Source organism: Myotis myotis, unplaced genomic scaffold (assembly GCF_014108235.1).
Source record: "Myotis myotis isolate mMyoMyo1 unplaced genomic scaffold, mMyoMyo1.p scaffold_m19_p_4, whole genome shotgun sequence".
Classification (NCBI taxonomy): domain Eukaryota; kingdom Metazoa; phylum Chordata; class Mammalia; order Chiroptera; family Vespertilionidae; genus Myotis; species Myotis myotis.
The window spans coordinates 11,076,871-11,099,025 of record NW_023416346.1 but is presented as its reverse complement, the minus strand read 5'-3'; the positions used below and the strand labels follow the sequence as shown (position 1 = coordinate 11,099,025).

The following is a 22,155-nucleotide window of genomic DNA, read 5'->3' as shown; positions in this document are numbered from 1 at the left end:
GGATCGAGCCTGCAACCCAGGTATGTGCCCTTGGCTGGAATCGAACCCGGGACCCTTCGGTCCGCAGGCCGACGCTCTATCCACTGAGCCAAACTGGCTAGGGCGATTGTTTTGTTTATTTTTGTTGTTAATCCTCACCTGAGGATATTTTTTCCATTGATTTTTTTGATTTTTTGGGAGTGGAAGGGACGGGGAGAGACACAGAGAGAGAAACCTCGATGTGAGAGAGGCACATTGATTGGTTGCCTCCCGCATGCCTCCTGATCAGGGCTGGGGATTGAGCCTGCAACCGAGGTACACTCCGTTGACCAGAATCGAACCTGGGACCCTTCAGTCCATGGGCTCACACTCTATCCAGCAAGCCAAAAACAGTTAGGGCTGTTTTGTTTCATTTTATTTCTCTCACTGGTAAGACTAAGAATTCTATAGTCTACTTATTTCCACTAACATCTCTGTGAGGAGTTAGAATCTCTTTAGCATCTTGGGTATTGGGGACCTAGAAAGCTAGGGTCATACAAGCAGTCTTTTAATTGCAATTACACCCTCACAGTCCTGTCATTTCTTTTTTTAAAAAATATATATATATTTTGCCAAACTGGTTTGGCTCAGTGGATAGAGCATCGACCTGCGGACTGAGAGGTCCCGGGTTCGATTCCGGTCAAGGGCATGTACCTTGGTTGCGGGCACATCCCCAGTGGGAGTGTGCAGGAGGCAGCTGATCGATGTTTCTCTCTCATCGATGTTTCTAGCTCTCTATCCCTCTCCCTTCCTCTCTGTAAAAAAATCAATAAAATATATTTAAAAATAAATAAATAAATAAATAAATAAATATATTTTTATTGAATTCAGAGAGGAAGGGAGAGGGAGAGAGAGATAGAAAATCAATGATGAGATCGGCTGCCTCCTGCACACCCCTTACTGGGGATCGAGCCCGCAACCTGAGCACATGCCCCGACTGGGAATCAAACCAGTGACATCCTGGTTCAGAGGTCTCCACTCAACCCTGTGCCACACCGGCTGGGCCTGTCCAGCATTTCTTGTATCTCTTCTGAGTTGCACTGTTACTTTTCCTTTTTCTGGTGAATTGTAAATCAAAGACCAAGTATGCGGAGTACTATAGATTTGTATAGACTATTGTCTTTGCTGTGCCATAAACTTAACTGTAGAATTACAGTATTTCATTCCAATGTTTGCATTGGTTAGCTTCCTCATTTAAATTCAATTAATCCTAAATTAGAAAAAATCTTAATTTAATATCTGCTGTATGCCAAGCATCAGGGTAGGCACTGAGGATGCAAAGATGAAAGTCAGGCTGATTATCTAACTGGGAAACAGAAGCAAAGAATGTTTTAAATTTTTTCTTATAATAATTGTTAAGTTATTATTAAAGCATTGTAGCATTGTTTGAAATAGCAACAAATTGGAAGAAACATATGTCTATCAGTGGAAAAAAACGGATAAAGAAAAGGTGATGTGTGTATATGTATGAATATATACCATTTTCAGCAACATGGATGGACCTGGAGAACATTATGTTAAATGAAATAAGCCAGACACAGAAAGGCAAATCTTACATGCTCTCACTTACATGTGGAATCTAAAATAGTCAAACTCATAGAAGCAGGGAGTAGAATGGTGGTTGTTAGGGGTGGGGTGGTGGAGGAGAAAATGAGGAAGTGTTGGTAAAAGGATACAAAATTTCAGGATGAATTCTAGAGATCTAATGTACAACAGGATAACTACAGTTAAAACTATTATATTACATACTTGAAATTTGCTAATAAAGTAAATCTTAGTGTTCTCATGACAAAAACGATAACTGTGAGGTGATGAATATGTTGATTAGCTTGAGCATGGTAATCATTTCACAGTGTATATATATCAAAATATCAATTTGTAAACCTTAAATATATATAACTAGAGGCCCAGTGCACAAGATTCGTGCACTGGGGGTGTGTCCCTCAACCAGCCCGTGCCCTGTTGCAGTCCGGGAGCCCTCAGGATGTCCGACTGCCGTGGAGGCACTCACCATCCATGAGCCTGGCTTCTGGGCTTCTGGCTGAGTGGTGGTCCCCCTGTGGGAGTGCACTGACCACCAGGGTGCAGCTCCTGCATTGAGCATCTGCCCCCTGGTGGTCAGTGCGCGTCATAGCGACCCATTGTTCTGCTGTTCAGTTGATTTGCATATTACCCTTTTATTATATAAGATTCCTATTGTCAATTATACTTCAAAAAGCTTGAGACAGACAAACAAAAACTGACTTGAATTGATTGTCTTGCAGGTATGAGAGAATTGAAATCCCAATCCATATTGTACCTCATGTGAGCATTGGAAAAGTGTGCCTTGAATCAGCAGTTGAGCTGCCCAAGATCCTGTGCCAAGAAGAGCAGGATGCATATAGGAGGATCCACAGGTAGGAAGCTTCCTCACTTCTCTTCTCCACTTCTAAGGGCCAGTCCCTATTGTCCTCTTCTCTCCTTTCATCTTAGCAGCTCAGCTCTTTCCTTTTACCTCTCTGTGGAGCATGCTTCATAGCAGTCTCTGATTATAAAGTTTCTCACACTGTCTGATAACAATCTCATTAACAATTGTTTATCTCTTGTAGCACTTTGGATCTTCCAAGTGCACAGACACTTTTTGGGTTGTAAAAAAATAATAAACTGCAATATCTTAGCCCTGATGCCAAGCACTGGGTCTTGCCCAATAAATATATACTATGTGAAGGCTTCAATGAGAGACAGTAATTTCAAAATTATCTCTTTGAGCCCTGGCCAGTTGCTCAGTGGTTAGAATATCAGCCTGTGGACCAAAGGGTCACAGGTTTTATTCCCAGTCAAGGGCACATGCCTTGGTTGCAGGATCCACCCCTGACTCCAGTTGGGGCTTGAGCGGAAGGCAATAAATTGATGTGTCTCTCTCACATCGATGTTTCTCTCTGTCTCTGCCTCTCTTTCTCTCTTGCGCGCTCTCTCTCTCCATTCTCCCTCCCTTCCACTCTGTCTAAAAATCAGTGAAAAATATCATCTGGTGAGGATTTTAAAAAAATATCTCTTTGAGTTATATTCAAGTTCTGAATAAAGTCATGTCTCAAAAATCATGCAAAATTTAACCATAATGTGAATTTAAATTATACATATTCATCTAGTCCAGATTGCAGAGATCTGGCACAGTGTATCATTTTGGTATAGAGTCCATGACCATTTTGTTTTCCCTCCACTGCTGCTTTGTTGCTAACCTTAACTATTTTATCCCTTTAGTCTTACACATCTGGACTCAGTAACCAAGATCCATAATGGCTCAGGTAAGATCTTTTTTCTTGTTTATAGGCAGTGATCCATCTCTGGAATACTCAGCTGACAGAAGCAAATTTAGTTGAAGTGACTGAAGCGATTGGTACAAGTTATCCTCACGTTTCCTTTCCCAAAAGCTTTGCCAATCATTAATCCTGCTCTCACCTTTTCTATCAAATGCCTTAGACCAGTGGTTCTCAACCTTCCTAATGCCGCGACCCTTTAATACAGTTTCTCGTGTTGTGGTGACCCCCAACCATAAAATTATTTTCGTTGCTACTTCATAACTGTAATGTTGCTACTGTTATGAATCTTAATGTAAATATCTGATATGCAGGATGTATTTTCATTGTTACAAATTGGACATAATTAAATCATAGTGATTAATCACAAAACAATATGTAATTATATATGTGTTTTCCGATGGTCTTAGGCGACCCATGTGAAAGGGTCGTTCAACCCCCAAAGGGGTTGCGACCCAGAAGTTGGCAACCCACAGGTTGAGAACCGCTGCCTTATACCCTCAGATAATAGAAGTGCTGCCTAAAGTAAGACTGGAGAAAAGACAGGGACAAGTTTTATGAGAGACTCCCCCTCAGTGGTGTGCTGGTACATGTTTAATAACCAATTCTCAGGGAGGCGGAGGTCCCTGATTTGGTGTGTTTGCCAGTTTCCATGGTATAATAGCTCTTCATGGCTAATTTCAAATAACTAATATGGCTTCAATCAGGTAACAAACTTTTTGAAATGTCAACAGTTGGCTCTCATGAGCTGGTCGAAGTTGGTTCTAGCATACCACTACCAGCCTATGATGGTGGGTGGGAATCAAAAGAGTTGGATAGAAACACAGACAGAAAGACAGATGAAAGGGAGGGAGGGCACGAGGAAGGAAATTGTTTCATGCCAATAAATATAGAAGGAATCCCTATACAAGGCCAAGAAACAGCAAACTCAATACAATGTACAAAATTACCTTTCCCCAACATACACAGCTACCCACCCACATTTCCTCTCTAGTCCTGAGTCGCAGGCCATTCTGTGCAGTCTTCCCCAGTGGCTGACAAAGTCACCAGTGAGGAAGAAGGGGAGGCTTTTAAGTGTTACAGGTAATTACTTTGAGAGGAAAAGAGAGAGATGGCTTAGTGCAGTGGTCGGCAAACTGCGACTCGCGAGCCACATGCGGCTCTTTGGCCCCTTGAGTGTGGCTCTTCCACAAAATCCATGTGCGGGCGCGCACGTACAGTGCGATTGAAACTTCGTGGCCCATGCGCAGAAGTGGGTATTTTGTGGAAGAGCCACACTCAAGGGGCCAAAGAGCCGCATGTGGCTCGCGAGTCGCAGTTTGCCGACCACTGGCTTAGTGTATTGGTCCCATCATTTCTATCTAAGGGAATAAAGAGCTGGTCATTTTCCGCTCTCTGCTTAGCTAGGCTTCCCTCTGGCCCATGCGTCCAGGGGTGTTCAGGAATGCCTCAGAATAGGTAACCTTGGCTCAGCTGTTCTGCCTTTCCTCTGGATGGCCGTACAAAATTGTCTGCCAGTCCTACTTATTGTACTTTTTCTACTTCCTCCTCCAACCCCTTCTTTCTGCGTTCACAGTTGGGGGGTGAGCTGCTGGGGGTGGCATGTTACTCATCTGTGTTTTTCCTATTGAAGTGTTTACCAAGAACCTGTGCAGTCAGATGTCAGCAGTCAGCGGACCTCTCCTACAGTGGTTGGAGGACAGACTGGAGCAAAACCAACATCATTTGCAGGAGTTGGAACAAGAAAAGGAAGAGCTTATGCAAGAACTTTCTTCTCTAGAATAAAGTGGGAGACAAAATGAAGTAAGAAACTTTTTTTTCAATGGTCTGAAAATTCACACACCTCATATATAGCCAAACAGGGAGCAACTCTTTTTATATCACAGTGGATGAGTTTTATGCATGGAATAAACACAGGACATCTTCCTAAAAGTTTCATTGGGGCTTAATGAACCCTCTCCCTATAACTAGCCTACAAAGAGCATTACAAGATGACTTAAGGAGACTATGAAAGGGTTTTTTTAAAAAAAATATATTTTATTGATTTTTTACAGAGAAGAAGGGAGAGGGATAGAGAGAAACATCGATGAGAGAGAAACCTCGATCAGCTGCCGCCTGCACGCCCCCCAGTGGGGATGTGCCCGCAACCCAGGTACATGCCCTTGACCGGAATCGAACCCAGGACCCTTGAGTCCGCAGGCAGACGCTCTATCCACTGAGCCAAACCGGTTCCGCTGCTACAGCCTTTTCAAAAAACCTTTCACCCGAACCGGTTTGGCTCAGTGGATAGAGCATCAGCCTACGGACTCAAGGGTCCCGGGTTTGATTCCGGTCAAGGGCATGTTCCTTGGTTGCGGGCACATCCCCACTGGGGGGCGTGCAGGAGGCAGCTGATCGATCTCTCTCATCGATGTTTCTAACTCTCTATCCCTCTCCCTTCTTCTCTGTAAAAAATCAATAAAATATATTTTAAGAAAAAGGCTGTAGTAGGTGTATTGGCAAGGACAACCTGTAATAACATGTCTGAGGGATTTTTTTTTTTTTTTTGCTTAAAGTATTACAAAGAGTATTACATATGTCTCCTTTTTTTCCCCCCGCCCATGACAATCCCCTGGCCTCCCCTGCCCCCCAGTGTCTTATGTCCATTGGTTATGCTTATATACATGCATACAAGTCCTTTGGTTGATCTCTTACCCACCCCCCTCCTCCCCTCCCACCCTCCCCGGCCTTCCTGCTGTAGTTTGACAGTCTGTTCGAGGCAGCTCTGCCTCTGTATCTATTTTTGTTCATAAGTTTATAATGGTCTTGTTATCCAGAAATGAGAGAGATCATGTGGTATTTTTCCTTCATTGACTGGCTTATTTCACTTAGCATAATGCTCTCCAGTTCCATCCATGCTGTTGCAAATGGTAAGAGTTCCTTCTTTTTTACAGCAGCATAGTATTCCATCATGTAGATGTACCACAGTTTTCTAATCCATTCATCTACTGATGGGCACTTAGGCTGTTTCCAGATCTTAGCTATGGTGAATTGTGCTGCTATGAACATATCGGTGCATATATCCTTTCTGATTGGTGTTTCTGGTTTCTTGGGATATATTCCTAGAAGTGGGATCACAGGGTCAAATGGGAGTTCCATTTTCAGTTTTTTGAGGAAACTCCATACTGTCTTCCATAGTGGCTGCACCAGTCTGCATTCCCAGCAGCAGTGCACAAGTGTTCCTTTTTCTCCACATCCTCTCCAGCACTTGTCGTTTGTTGATTTGTTGATGATAGCCAGTCTGACAGGTGTGAGATGGTACCTCATTGTTGTTTTGATTTGCATCTCTTGGATGATTAGTGACTTTGAGCATGTTTTCATATATCTCTTGGCTTTCTGAATGTCCTCTTTTGAAAGGTGTCTATTGAGGTCCTTTGCCCATTTTTTGATTGGATTGTTTATCTTCCTTTTGTTAAGTTGTAGCTCCCTATAAATTTTGGAGATTAGGCCCTTATCAGATATGACATTGGCAAATATGTTTTCCCATGCAGTGGGTTTTCTTGTTGTTTTGTTGATGGTTTCTTTTGCTGTGCAGAAGCTTTTTATTTTGATGTAGTCCCATTTGTTTATTTTCTCTTTAGTTTCCAATGCCCTAGGAGCTGTATCGGTGAAGAAATTGCTTCGGCATATGTCTGAGATTTTGTTGCCTTTGGATTCTTCTAGTATTTGTATGGTTTCCCGTCATATATTTAAGTCCTTTATCCATTTTGAGTTTATTTTTGTGTATGGTGTAAGTTGGTGGTCTAGTTTCATTTTCTTGCATGTATCTGTCCAATTTTCCCAACACCATTTATTGAAGAGACTGTCTTGACTCCATTGTATGTTCTTGCCTCCTTTGTCAAATATTAATTGAGCGTATTGGTTGGGGCCGATTTCTGGGCTCTCTATTCTATTCCATTGATCTATATGTCTGTTCTTGTGCCAGTACCAGGCAGTTTTGAGAACAGTGGCTTTGTAATACAGCTTGATATCTGGTATTGAGATCCCACCTACTTTGTTCTTTCTCAGGATCGCTGTAGCTATTCGGGGTCGTTTTTTATTCCAGATGAATTTTTGGAGAGTACGTTCTAGGTCTATGAAATATGCCATTGGTATTTTAATGGGAAGTGCGTTGAATTTATAGATTGCTTTGGGCAGTATGGACATTTTAATGATGTTGATTCTACCAATCCAAGAACATGGTATGTTCTTCCATCTCTTTATGTCTTCCTCTATCTCTTTTTTCAACGTCCTGTAGTTTTCTGAGTAGAGGTCTTTTACCTCTTCAGTTAAGTTTATTCCTAGGTAGCTTAATTTTTTTGGTGCGATGGTAAATGGGATTGCTTTTTTAGTCTCTCTTTCTGCACATTCACTATTGGTGTATAGAAATGCCATAGATTTCTTGGCGTTAATTTTGTATCCTGCTACATTGCCGAATTCTTTTATTAAGTCTAATAGTTTATTGATGGAGTCTTTAGGGTTTTTTAAGTATATCATGTCATCTGCAAATAAGGACAGTTTTACTTCTTCTTTTCCAATTTGGATGCCTTTTATTTCTTCTTCTTGTCTCATTGCAATGGCTAATACTTCCAGTACTATGTCGAACAGGAGTGGTGAGAGTGGGCATCCCTGTCTTGTTCCTGTTCTTAGGGCAAATGGTGTTAGTTTTTGTCCATTGAGTATGATGTTGGCTGTGGGCCTGTCATATATGGCTTTTATTATGTTGAGGTATGATCCTTCAATTCCCACCTTGCTGAGAGTTTTTATCAAAAATGGGTGTTGAATTTTGTCAAACGCTTTTTCTGCATCAATTGATATGACTATGTGGTTTTTTTCTTTCAATTTGTTTATGTGATGTATCACGTTTATTGATTTGCGGATATTGTACCATCTTTGCTTCCCTGGGATAAATCCTACTTGGTCGTGGTGTATGATCTTTCTGATGTACTGCTGGATCCGATTTGCTAAGATTTTGTTGAGGATTTTGGCATCTATGTTCATGAGGGATATTGGCCTATAATTCCCTTTCATTGTGTTGTCTTTACCTGGTTTTGGTATTAGGGTGATGCTGGCTTCATAGAATGAGCTTGGAAGTGTTCCTTCCTCTTGGATTTTTTGTAGTAGTCTGAGGAGGATAGGTTTTAGTTCTTCCTTGAATGTTTGGTAAAACTCCCCTGTGAAGCCATCTGGTCCTGGGCTTTTGTTTGCTGGAAGCTTTTTGATGACTGCTTCAATTTCTTCCATAGTTATTGGCCTATTGAGATTTTTAGATTCTTCCTGATTAAGTTTTGGAATGTTGTATTTTTCTAGGAATATGTCCATTTCCTCCAGGTTGTCTCGTTTGTTGGAGTAGAGTTGTCCATAGTATTTTTTAACAATCATTTGTATTTCTGTGGGATATGTTGTTATTTCGCCTCTATCATTTCTGATTTTGTTGATTTGGGTCCTTTCTCTTTGCTTCTTGGTGAGCCTGGCTAGAGGTTTGTCAATCTTGTTTATCCTTTCAAAGAACCAGCTCTTTGTTTCATTGATTTTCTGTATTTATTTTTGGTCTCTATGTCATTTATTTCTGCTCTAATCTTTATTATCTCCTTCCTTCTGCTCACTCTGGGCTTTTCTTGTTGCTCTCTTTCTAATTCTTTGAGCTGTAGATTTAGATGATTTACTACCATTTTTTCTTGTTTGTTGAGATAGGCCTGTAGAGCTATAAACTTCCCTCTCAGGACTGCTTTCATTGCGTCCCAAAGGTTTTGGATTGTTGTGTTTTCATTGTCATTAGTTTCCAGGATGTTTTTAATTTCTTCTTTGATCTCATTGGTAACCCAATCAATATTTAATAACGTGCTATTCAGCTTCCAAGTGTTTGAGTATTTTGAGTTGTTTTTATTATAGTTTATTTCTAATATTATGGCCTTGTGATCTGAGAAGATGCTTGGTATGATTTCAATCTTCTTGAATTTGGGGATACTTTGTTTGTGACCCAATATGTGGTCTGTTTTTGAAGATGTCCCATGAGCACTTGAGAAGAACGTATATTTTGTGGCTTTGGGGTGAAGTGTTCTGAAGATGTCAATTAAGTCCATCTGATCTAGTGAGTCATTTAGGATTGCTGTTTCTTTGCTGAGTTTTTGTCTAGCGGATTTATCCAGTGATGTCAGTGGTGTATTAAAGTCCCCTACTATGATTGTATTGTTGTCGATCTCTCCCCTGATATCTTCCAGGAGTTTTCTTATGTATGTGGGTGCTCCTGCATTGGGTGCATATATGTTTATCAGGGTTATATCCTCTTGTTGTATTGATCCCTTTAGTATTATGAATTGGCCTTTCTTATCTCTTGTTATGGCCTTCACTTTGAGGTCTATTTTGTCTGATATAAGTATTGCTACCCCAGCTTTTTTTTCATTTCCATTTGCCTGAAAGATATTTTTCCATCCCTTCACTTTCAGTCTGTGTGAGTCCCTTCTAATGAGGTGGGTCTCTTGTAGACAGCAAATATATGGGTCATGTTTTTTTTATCCATTCAGCCACTCGATGTCTTTTGATTGGACCATTTAGTCCATTTACGTTTAAAGTTATTATTGAAAGGTACTTGTTTGTAGCCATTTCTATTTTTTTGTGTGGCTGTTTTCTTTCTGGGCTTTTTAGTTCTTCTTTTTACACCAGTCCCTTTAGCATTTCTTGCATTGCTGGCTTGGTGGTGATAAACTCCCTTAGCCTTTTTTTGTCTGTGAAGCTTCTTATTTCCCCTTCAATTTTGAATGATAGCCTTGCTGGAAAGAGTATTCTTGGATTCAGTCCTTTGCTTTGCATCACTTTGTAAATTTCTGTCCATTCTTTTCTGGCCTGATGTGTTTCTGTTGAGAAATCATTTGATAATCTGATGGGGGATCCTTTGTAGGTAACTCTCTGTTTCTCTCTTGCAGCCTTTAAGATTTTGTCTTTGTCTTGTACATTTGCCATCGTTATTATGACGTGTCTTGGTGTGGGTCTTTTGGGGTTCATCTTGCCTGGGACTCTCTGTACTTGTGTAACTTTTTTCTTCCCCATATCTGGGAAGTTTTCTGACATTATTTCTTCAAATAGATTTTCTAATCCTTGCTGCTCTTCTTGTCCTTCTTGCAGCCCTATTATGCGTATGTTACTTCGTTTCATGTTGTCCCAAAGCTCCCTTAGGCTCTCCTCCTGCTTTTTAATTTTTTTCTCCAGTTGCTGTTCAGATTGAGCTTGTTTCTCTGCCTTATCTTCTAATTCACTAATTCGGTCCTCTGCTTCTTCTAGTCTGCTGTTGAAACTTTCCTTGGTGTTTTTGATTGTAGCTATATCACTTTTCATTTCTTCCTGATTCTTGCATAGGTTGTTGATTTTCTCATCCATCCGGTGAATGAATTGTACAACCATTATTCTGAATTCTTTTTCTGTCATGTTGCATGCTTCAACGTCATTAATTTCCTTTCTTGGAGACTCCTCATTGTCTTTCCTCTGGGTGTTGTTTCATCTCTTCATTCTGATTATCTCCTGATGGTTCAAATGTCGAGTTGTGTGGGCCTGGGCCGTGTGCAGTGGGAGCCTCCCACCACCCTAGTGTCACTGAAGAGCTCTGACACTAAGATGTGTGGTTGTTGTGGGTTGGTGGGAACCAGGCTCGCTCAGAGTCAGTGTTGTCAGCGCTCAATGTGGCCTCGTACACGCCCTTAGAATCAGGGACCCTGCCTGCACCATGCTGAAACAGAGAACCCCCTGGAGCGTGTTGAAAACCAGAGCCCCCTAGCGTGCGCCAGGAGTCACAGTTCCCCAAGAATCCAGTATCAGAGTCTCTGTTGCTTCGCGCGACCTTGCCTTGAGAATTAGGATCCCTGTGTGCCCTTGCACCAGGAATTGGAGTCACTGGCTCTTAGTATGAATGCACAGGAAATCAGGATCTCAGGCGCAGGTGATAAGAAACACAGTCAAGTCACTGGTGCTTGGTGCTGCCTCCTGCCCAGAGAATCGGGGTCCCTGGGCCTGTGATACGTGGGACAAATTCCCGGTGTTCGCGCAATTGCTCCCAGCCAAGGGCTCAGAAGCCGGCAGTGTGCGTAGGCTCAGTTCCTGGGGTTCGCGCGCGTTTGCTCCCAGCCCAGGGCTCAGAAGCCAGCAGTGCGCATAGGATCAGTTCCTGGGGTTCGCGTGTTTGCTCCCAGCCCAGGGCTCAGAAGCCGGCAGTGCGCGTAGGCTCAGTTCCTGGGGTTCTCGCGTTTGCTCCCAGCCCAGGACTCCTGAACCCGGCCCTACGCGGGATCAGTTCCAAGGTGCTCGTGCACTTCCAGGCTAAAGTTCCTGGAGCGCTGAGGCCCCAGCAAGGGGTGGCTCTATCAGTTAGTTACTCTGGCGCTGCCTGCAAGCCTGCGGGAAGGGGGGATGGGCTCTGTTACTCACGGATCTGCCGCGGGGATTTCTGAACTTTTGGTGTCCGCAGGTCTGTAGCTGTGGTCACAGGTCTCTGTCCCCAGTGGCTGCAGGGTCCTGGTATGCGTCTGAGATCAGGCTGGGTGGTGCTAAGGCCAGGATCCTAGTCTCCAGCAGCTCTGTTTCCCTAGATGGCATGGTCGCCGTGCCTGTGCTGGCCTCCCAGGAGTGTCCGCACAGGGAGCGGGACTCCGCCGCCTAAGACTGCCCGGTTTAGCAGCCCCTTAGAAGACCTGCAGAATCTAACTGTCCCTAGCTCATACACACACACTACACACGTCCACACACTCCTCTATCACTTCCTTGCGCTCTCACACTCTCTCCCTCCCTACCTTCCTGCTGGTCGCCATTTCCCACTCCCTGGGTATCTGAGGGATATATTTTAAATGCTTATTTTCTCCTTGTTTAACTTGGAAATATTTGTTTTCATTTTCAGATACACTCACTCCCTAGAACAAGTTGAAGGAAGAATAGTATTTAATGTTTGAGTTTTGTAGTTATGATGTTGCACAAGTAAACAAGTACACAAGGATTATGTCTTTCTTCTTGATCTCTGAAATATGTATTCTTTTTTTTTTCTTAGTGCAGGATTTAATTGAAATATGTATTCTGAGATACCTATCAAAGTGGAGTCTACATTGGTGTCTTTCTAACCCAATAGATGAGTTTTAGCATATTTGAAGTAAAATTGTATCAAGCAGATTCTATTTACCTAAGAATTTCCATCTATCCTATCTAATAAAAGAGAAACATGGCATACGACCGCTACCCTTCCCATTGGCTAATCAGGGAGATATGCAAATTAACTGCCAGCCAAGATGGCGGCAGGCAGCCAGGCAGCTTGAAACTAACATGAGGCTTGCTCGCTTCAGTGATGGAGGAAACCAACGTTCCCCGCCTGCCACTGCAGGCCTCTGAGCCTGCAGTTTGAAACATTTTAACAAATATACCCAGAAACCAGCTTTCAGCGAGCTGGGATCTCAGAGCTGGAGTCAGAGCTGGAGTTATACATTATTTTGAACCGAAACAAACCAGATACCTACTTTCAGCAGCGGAGGCCTAAGAGCTGGAGCCTCAGAGCTAAAGCTGGCCCAGAATTATAAAAGAAAAAAGAAAAAAGAAAAAAGGAGCGGTTGGGAGCTTCCGTCACCCACCAGTCTGAAAACAGCCCTCAGCCCCTCACCCAGACTGGCCAGGCACCCCAGTGGGGACCCCCACCCTGAAGGGTGTGTGACCAGCTGCAAACAGCCATCATCCCCTCACCCAGGCTGGCCAGGCACCCCAGTGGGGACCCCCACCCTGATCCAGGACACCCTTCAGGGCAAACCAGCCAGCCCCCACCCATGCACCAGGCCTCTATTCTATATAGTAAAAGGGTAATATGCCTCCCAGCACCGGGATCAGCGGAGCCGAGAGGCCTCCCAGCACCGGGATCAGCGTGACAGGGGGCAGCACCCAAACCCCCTGACCGCCCTGCGGCTCTGTGTGTGACAGGGGGCGGGGCCACAACCTCCCTATCCGCCCTGCTCTGTTTGTGACAGGGGAAGGCGCCCCAACCTCCTGATCAGCCCTGCTCTGTGCCTGATACGGGGGAGCACCCCAACCTCTGATCGCCCTGAGGCTCTGTGTGTGACAGGGTGCGGCACCCCAACCCGCGTCCCCCCCCCCCACAGGCCCTGCTCTGTGTGTGACAGGGTAGAGCCATAACTTCCCCATCAGCCCTGCCCTGAGTGTGAGAGTGGCGGTGCCCCAACCCCCTGATCGGCCCTGCTCTGTGCGTGATAGAGGGCGGCGCCACAACCCCCCCCCCCCACGGGTCCTGCTCTGTGTGTGCTGGGGTAGAGCCATAACCTCCCCATCAGCCCTGCTCTGTGTGTGACAGGGGGGAGCTCCTCAACCCCCTGATGGGCCCTGCTGTGTGTGTGACAGGGGGGAGCTCCCCAACCCCCTGATGGGCCCTGCTCTGTGCGTGACAGGGGGGAGCTCCCCAACCCCCTGATGGGCCCTGCTCTGTGCGTGACAGGGGGGAGCTCCCCAACCCCCTGATCGACCCTGCTCCATGCGTGACAGGGTAAGGAGCCCAACCCCCGATGGGCCCTGCTCTGTGTGTGAAAGGGGGTGGCGCCACAACCTCCCCATCGACTCTGCCTTGAGTGTGACGGGGCGGTGCCCCAACCCTCCAATTGGCCCTACCCTGAGCATGACTGAGGGTAGCATCGCAACCTCCCGATCCGCCCTGCTCTGTGCATGACAGGGGGTGGCGCCCCAACTCCCCAGTCAGCCCTGCTCTGAGCCCGACCAGGGGCTGCACCTAGGGATTGGGCCTGCCCTCTGCCACCCGGGAGCAGGCCTAAGCCAGCAGGGCGTTATCTCCCGAGGGGTCCCAGACTGCGAGAGGGCACAGGCCAGGCTGAGTGACCCCCTTCCCCCGGAGTGCACAAATTTTTGTGAACTGGGCCTCTAGTCTATATACAAAAGCCTAAGTGACTGGCCAACTGGCTGGTAGCTATGACACGCACTAACCATCGGGGCAGACGCTCAACGCAGAAGCAGAAACCACAGGCATGGGAACGTGGAACAGACTGATGAATCTGGCGGTCGATCACAGGGCCCCCAGATTGATTGCCCAGCAGAGGGAGGCCCCGCCCACCTGGCCAGGGCTCTGCGATCGATCTCTGCACAGAGGGCCAGGTAGCCTGGGCCTCCTTCTTTGGGGTGATCCATTGCAGGGCCCCCAGATCAATCGCCCAGCAAAGGGAGGCCCTTTGGGGCAATCGCAGCCCCCCCCCCCCCAATTGATCTCCCCGCCGGCCGGTGGCCTGGGCCTCCCTCTTTAGGGAGATCGATTTTGGAGCCCCCCCATCGATCACCCCACAGAAGGTGGCCTGGACCTCCCTCTGCGGGGCGATCATGGGGCAATGGCGGGCCACCCCGACTAATTGCTTTGCACTCTCCTTGGCTGGCCTGGCGCCAGTGCATGTCATAGCGTGGTCGTCCAGAAGTTCATCCTGACAGTCGTTCTGCTGTTTGGTTGTTCGGTTGATATGCATATTACGCTTTTATTATTATAGGCTAGAGGCCCATTGCACAAATTCGTGCACCAGTGGGGTTCCTTGGCCTGGCCTGTGGGGATCAGGTCAAAACCGGCTCTCCAACATCCCCTGAATGGTACTGGATTGCAAGAGGACGCAGGCCAAGCTGAGGGACCTCACCGGTGCATGAATTGCACTGGGCCTCTAGTTATAATATAAATGTGTTTTTCCAGAAATATTTAGGATTTAGGAGATAACAAAAACGATACTTTAAAATGTTCTGTTGCACCCTAACCTGTTTGGCTCAGTGGGTACAGCATCAGCCTGTGGACTGAAGGGTCCTAGGTTCGATCTGGTCAAGGGCACATGCCTGGGTTGAGGGCTCCATCCCCAGTGTGGGGTGTGCAGGAGGCAGCTGATCAATGATTCTCTCTCATCATTGATGTTTCTGTCTCTCCCTTTCCCTTCCTCTCTGAAATCAATAAAATATATTTTTTAAAAATGTTCTGTTACATTATTCTTATGTAACCACAAATGTGGTCTTCAGAAAAGAGCCAAGCCTATTGCATACTGGAAATAAAAGGGGGAACTTCCTGGAGGAGGTAGAAAGTAAACAAAAAGAGCCCTAATCCCAACAACAACAAAGTGTTGTTTTTTGTTTTGTTTCTTATTTCTTCTTAGGTTATTGTTTTTCATGTTTCAAAGTATAGTCCAGAACCACCTGCACCAGAATTACTTGGAGGTCAAACTTCATTTCTAGGGGTGGGGCCCAGAAATTGTCATGAACTCTCCAGCTGACCCTAAGGCATGCTGAAGTTTGAAAACCACTACACTAGGGCATATGCAGTATAAACGCTATATTTTCCCTAGTTTCTCACAGCCACAGTTCTTCTCCCTCTTTTTGTCTCCCTATAGGAAAAAATGAAAATATCCAAGTGTAAAATTAATTAAGCTAAATCAATTTTGAAGAAAAAGTGGGAAGACTCACATTACTTGATTGAAGACTTACTATAAAACAAGAGTAATCAGATGGTAAGGTATATGCCCAACTGATTTTGACAAAGTTATGAAAGCAATTCAGTAAAGGAAGGATATTCTTTTTAACAAATGATGCTGGAGTAATTGGAAGGCAGCTATGCTCACCACTATACCACCAACACAAGTTGATGCTGGAGTAATTGGACACCCAAAGGCAAAAAATGAACTTTGGCATAAAATGCAAACCTTATACAAAAATCAACATAACTATATCATGAACTTACATGTAAAAAATTTAGAAATAAAATCATGGAAAAATCTTCAGGATCTTGGACTAGGCAACAAGTTCTCAGCCTCCACCCTCAAAGCACAATCCTAAAAGGAGAAATTGATATATTGGACTTCATCAAAATGAAAAACTTTTGCTTCAGAAAAAATTTAAGAGGAAGAAATTGAGACTTACTTGCAAATCATATATCTGATCAATCTAGAACACATAACAGTAAAAACAAACAATCCAGTTGCAAAAGATGTGAATAGGCTAAATGAATTTCACTAAAGAGGATAAATGGATAGCAAGTAAGCACATGGAAAGATGTTGAACTTAATTAGTCATCAGAGAATGCAAATTAAAATCACAATGATGTATTTCTACACATTTATCAGAATGCTTAAAAGAAAAGATATTGAAAATATCATGCTGTTGAACATATAAACTGGATTTCTCATCCTTGGCTGATAGAAATGAAAAATGAAATTTTAATAAAGTTAAACATACATGTACCATATGACCCAGCAGTTGAACTCATGTACATTTATTACAGAGATATGAAAAACTATGTTGGCAAGAAAACTTATACACAAATCTTCTTAGTGTCTTTCTTTGTAATAGCTCAAAACTGGAAGCAACCCAGATGTCCCCCAATTGAGTGGTTAAACCAACCATCCATACTATGGAATACTACTATTCAATGTATAGGAATAGACTATTGACACACACAACTTGAATGGACCTTAAGGGTATCATGATGAATTAAAAAAGTCTCAAAAGGTCACATAGGTATGATTGATTTATATAACATTCTTGAAATGACAAAATTATAGAAACAAAGAACAGATTAATGGTGACCAGGAAGGGACTGGAGGGGTATGGGATATGTGTGACTATTAAGGGATAACACAATCAGTTCCTTTGTGGTGATGGAACAATTCTATGTCATGATTGTGGTGTTGATTAAATGAATTCAAATATGTGCTAAAACTACACATACTCACAAATGAATGCATGTAAAATCTGAATAAGTTCTGCAATCTGATAAGGAGTATTGTACCATTGTATCATGTGAAACTGGGTACAGTCTGCAGTCTAATAAAGAGTATTATACCATTTTCAATATGTTGGTTTGGTTTTTGTGGGGGTTTTTTGTTTGTTTTTAAATAGATTTTATTGATTTTTTACAGAGAGGAAGGGAGAGGGACAGAGAATTAGAAACATCGATGAGAGAGAAACATCGATCAGCTGCCTCCTGCACATCCCCCACTGAGGATGTGCCCGCAACCGAGGTACATGCCCCTGACCGGAATCGAACCCAGAACCCCTGAGTCCACAGGCCGACACTCTATCCACTGAGCCAAACCGGTCAGGGCTGGTTTTTGTTTTTAATCTTTATTGTTGAGAACATTACAGATGTCCTCCTTTTTCCTCCCCATTATCCCCCTCCACCTGGTTCCTGCCCCACCCCTCCCTATTCTTTGTGTCCATAGGTAATGCATATATGCATATGTTTTTTGGTTAATCTCTTCCTACCCACCCTCTGCTTCCCTCTGAGATTTGTCAGCCTGTTCCATGTTTCCATGCCTCTGGTTCTATTTTATTCATCAGTTTATTTTGTTCATTAGATTCCTTGTTTGTTTATTTTTATTTTTAGATTCAGTTGTCAATAGCTAGATATTCATTGCTATTTTATTATTCATATTTTTTATCTTTTTCTTCTTCCTCTTCTTAAAGAATACCCTTCAACATTTCATGTAATACTGGTTTGGTAGTGATGAACTCCTTTAGCTTTTTCTTGTCTGAGAAGCTCTTTATCTGACCTTCAATTCTAAATGATACCTTTGCCGGGTAGAGTAATCTTGGTTGTAGGTCCTTGCTATTCATCACTTTGAATATTTCTTGCCACTCCCTTCTGGCCTGCAAAGTTTCTGGTGAGAAATCAGCTGACAGTCCTATGGGTGCTCCCTTGTAGGTAACTAACTGCTTTTCTCTTATTGCTTTTAAGATTCTTTATGATATGTTTCGGTGTGGGCCTATTTGGGTTCCTCTTGTTTAGGACCCTCTGCACTTCCTGGACTTGTAAGTCTATTTCTTTTACCAGGTAGGGTGGTCTGGGCAGAATCCAGGAGAGACTGATTTGTGTGGCTCTGGAGCACGGGCCATTCCCCCACTTCACACGAGTCTGCCCTGCATCCCGCCCCCTCACTAGCCCCACCCTCCTGATTCCTGGTGTCCCTGCCTGCTGAGCTCAGGCTTTTGAGTAGGTCCAGGCAGAATCTAGGAGAGAAAGTTGTGTGGCTCTAGGGCAGCGGTTCTCAACCTGTGGGTCGCGACCCCTTTGGCAGTCGAACGACTCTTTCACAGGGGTCGCCTAAGACCATCCTGCATATCAGATATTTACATTATGATTCATAACAGTAGCAACATTACAGTTATGAAGTAGCAACGAAAATAATTTGATGGTTGGGTCACAACATGAGGAACTGTATTTAAAGGGCCAGAAGGTTGAGAACCACTGCTCTAGGGCAAGGGCCATCTTTCCCTCACATGCCTGACTGAAACCACCATGTCTCTGCAGAGCCCTAACTTCACATGGCCAAATTTTGGTCTGTTGGGGTCTGATGAACTCTGCTGGCTTCACCTAGCTGACTCCCTGAGACCCTGTCCCATCAAAAAGGTCTGCGTGTACCTGGTGGGTGGTTGCTGGCCTTAGTGTACCCCGGGACTTTTGCTGAGTGGTCTCAGACCCAGTACTGGCACAGAGTTTGAATCTGTATCAATCTGGTGAACACCACTTGGCCCTACCTGGTAAACATAGATGTTAAAATCCTCAACAAAATATGGAGTATACTGAATCTAGCAATGCATTAAAAAGGATCATACACTATGATCAGATGCAATTTTTTCCTGGGGTGCAAGTTTGGTACAATACTCCCCAAATCAATTAACATTACACATCACGTGCCAGACCGGTTTGGCTCAGTGGATAGAGCGTCGGCCTGCGGACTGAGAGGTCCCAGGTTCGATTCCGGTCAGGGGCATGTGCCTGGGTTGCGGGCGTGTCCCCAGTGGGAGATGTGCAGGAGGCAGCTGATCGATGATTCTCTCTCATCGATGTTTCTAACTCTCTATCTCTCTCCCTTCCTCTCTGTAAAAAATCAATAAAATATATTTTTAAAAAAAACAAAAAACAAAAACAACATTACACATCACGAGTGATAAGAATCCTATTATCAGATCATATTAATTGGTGCAGAAAAAGCATTTGATAAAATCCAGCACCCATTAAGATAAAAACGCTCAGCAAAGTGGGAACAGAGGGAACGCATCTCAATACAAGCCATATATTACAATCCTACAGTTATCATACTCAATGGGGAAAACTAAAAGCATTTCCCGGAAGATCACAGCAAGACAGAGATTTTCACTTTCACCACTCTTATCAACAGAGAACTGAAAGTCCACAGCTATCAGAAAGAAGAAGAAATAAAAGGCATCCAAATTGGAAAGGAAGAAGGAAAACTCATTATTTGCAAATGATAATGATGCAGTATATAGCGAATCCTAAAGTTTCCACCAAAAACTACTAGAACTGATAAATAAATTCAGTAAAGTAGCAGGATACAAAATAAATATCCAGAAATTGGTTGCATTTTTATACACCAATAATGAACTATCAGAAAGGGAAACTAAGAAGACAATATATTCACAATAGCTTCAAAAAAATAAAATAGGATACCTAGGAATATATTTAATCAATGAGATAAAAGATTTGTACTCAGAAAATTATTATTTCAAATATTTTTTTTTGCCCTAGCCTGTTTGGCTCAGTGGATAGAGCGTTAGCCTGCAGACCAAACGGTCCTGGGTTCGATTCCAGTCAAGGGCACGTACCTCAGTTGCAGGCTCCTCCCCGGCCCAGGCCCATGCAGGAGGCAACTAATTGATGTGTTTCTCTCACATTGATATATCTCTCTGTCTTTCCCTCTCTCTTCCACTCTCACTGAAAAATCAATGGAAAAATATCCTCAGGTGAGGATTTAAAATTTTTTTTTATTGATTTTAGAGAGAGAGGACGGGAGACAGAGAGAGAAGAAACATCGATCAGCTGCCTCCTGCATGCCCTCCAGCGGGGATCACACTTGCAACCTGGGCATCAGCCTTGACGTGGAATTGAACAAGCAACCTCTTGGTGCATGGGGTGATGCTCAACAACTAAGCTACACCAGCCAGGGCTATACTCAAAGAACCCAAATAGACACTTTTAAAAAGAGGACACACAGAAGGCCAAGAGATATGAAAAGATGCTCAAAGTCACTAATCATCCGAGAGATGCAAATCAAAACAACGAGGGACCATGTTACACCTATCAGAATGGCTATCATCAACAAATCAACAAACGACAAGTGCTGGCGAGAATGTGGAGAAAAAGGAACCCTCGTGCACTGCTAGTGGGAATGCAGACTGGTGCAGCCACTGTGGAACACAGTATGGAGTTTCCTCAAAAAATTAAAAATGGAACTCCCATTTGACCCAGTGATCCCACTTCTAGGAATATATCCCAAGAAACCAGAAACACCAATCAGAAAGGATGTATGCACCCCTATGTTCATAGCAGCACAATTCACCATGGCTAAGATGTTGGAAACAGCCTAAGTGCCCATCAGCAAGCGGATGAGTGGATTAGAAAACTGTGGTACATCTACACAATGGAATACTACGCTGCTGTAAAAAAGAAGGAACTCTTACTATTTGCAACAGCATGGATGGACCTGGAGAGCATTATGCTAAGTGAAATAAGCCAGTCAGAGAAAGAAAAATACCACATGATCTCACTCATTTGTGGAATATAATGAACAACATAAACTGATGAACAAAAATAGAGCCATAGGAAAAAAAATTTAGAATATAATAGAAATAAGCCTGTTATTTGCAGATTTTTAAAAATATATATTTTATTGATATTTTACAGAGAAGAAGGGCGAGGGACAGAGAGCCATAAACATCAATGAGAGAGAAACATCCATCAGCTGCCTCCTGCACGCCCTCCGCTGGGGATGTGCCCGCAACCAAGGCACATGCCCCTGACCAGAATCGAACCTGGGACCCCCTAGTCCGCAGGCCGACGCTCCATCTACTGAGCCAAACCGGTCAGGGCTATTTGCAGATTTTTAATATTTCCTACAACTTTTGTGATATTATACTATGTTAGTACAGTTTTGGTATTATATTTAAAATCTTTTTTCTTAAAATAGTAATGTTTATTGCAGGTAATGTTATTATATTTAAAATTGTTTTTCTTAAAATATTAATATTATTGCATGTAACATTATTGTATTTAATCATTTTTCTTTTTAAAAAAATATATTTTATTGATTTTTTACAGAGAGGAAGGGAGAGGGATAGACAGTTAGAAACATTGATGAGAGAGAAACATCGATCAGCTGCCTCCTGCACACTCCCTACTGGGTATGTGCCCGTAACCAAGGTATGTGCCCTTGACCTGAATCAAACCCTGGACCCTTCAGTCCACAGGCCGACGCTCTATCCACTGAGCCAAACTGGTTACAGCTAAAATCGTTTTTTTTGAAATATTAATGTTTGTTGCATGTAAATGGCTATTTTGTATCTATAATCTGGTAATAGATTTATTTTGTATATTGTAAAAAATAAATTAATTAAAAAATAAGTTAAAATTTTTAAAAAAGAAAGTAAAGCATAGGGGCCCAACCAGCATGTCTCAATGGTGGAGCGTTGACCTATGTACCAGGAAGTCACAGTTGGATTCCTGGTCAGGGCACATAGCCAGGTTTTAGGCTCAATCCCCAGTAGGAGGCATGTAGAAGGCAGCCGATCAATGATTCCTTCTCATCATTGATGTTTCTATCTCTCCCTCTTCCTTCCTCTCTGAAATCCATAAAAATATATTTAAAAATAAATAAAGTAGTGAAGGAATTCTTACCATTTGCCACAGCATGGATGAAACTGGAGAGCATCATGCTAAGTGAAATAAGCCAGTCAGTGAAAGAAAAAGAAAAAATACCACATGATCTCACCCATTTATGGATAATAAAGACCATTATAAACTAATGAA

The 22,155-nt window shown here is 43.4% G+C and overlaps 1 protein-coding gene across 4 annotated transcripts in view; it reads left to right on the top strand.

Annotated features, from left to right (window-relative positions):
* The window catches only part of BRCC3 (BRCA1/BRCA2-containing complex subunit 3), a 48,337-nt gene extending 31,160 nt beyond the window's left edge, over nucleotides 1-17,177 (top strand). For 3 of the 4 annotated variants that reach the window (XM_036305414.1, XM_036305412.1, XM_036305415.1), the window contains 4 exons: nucleotides 2,283-2,414; nucleotides 3,259-3,302; nucleotides 4,948-5,117; nucleotides 15,725-17,177. In XM_036305414.1, the coding sequence (XP_036161307.1) occupies nucleotides 2,283-2,414; nucleotides 3,259-3,302; nucleotides 4,948-5,099 (328 nt within the window). In that variant the 3' untranslated portion in view covers nucleotides 5,100-5,117; nucleotides 15,725-17,177. Of the gene's footprint in view, nucleotides 1-2,282; nucleotides 2,415-3,258; nucleotides 3,303-4,947; nucleotides 5,118-12,213; nucleotides 12,310-15,724 lie in introns of those variants that run through there. The other variant, XM_036305413.1, reaches the window with a different exon arrangement.
* Nucleotides 17,178-22,155: the final 4,978 nt, after the last annotated feature.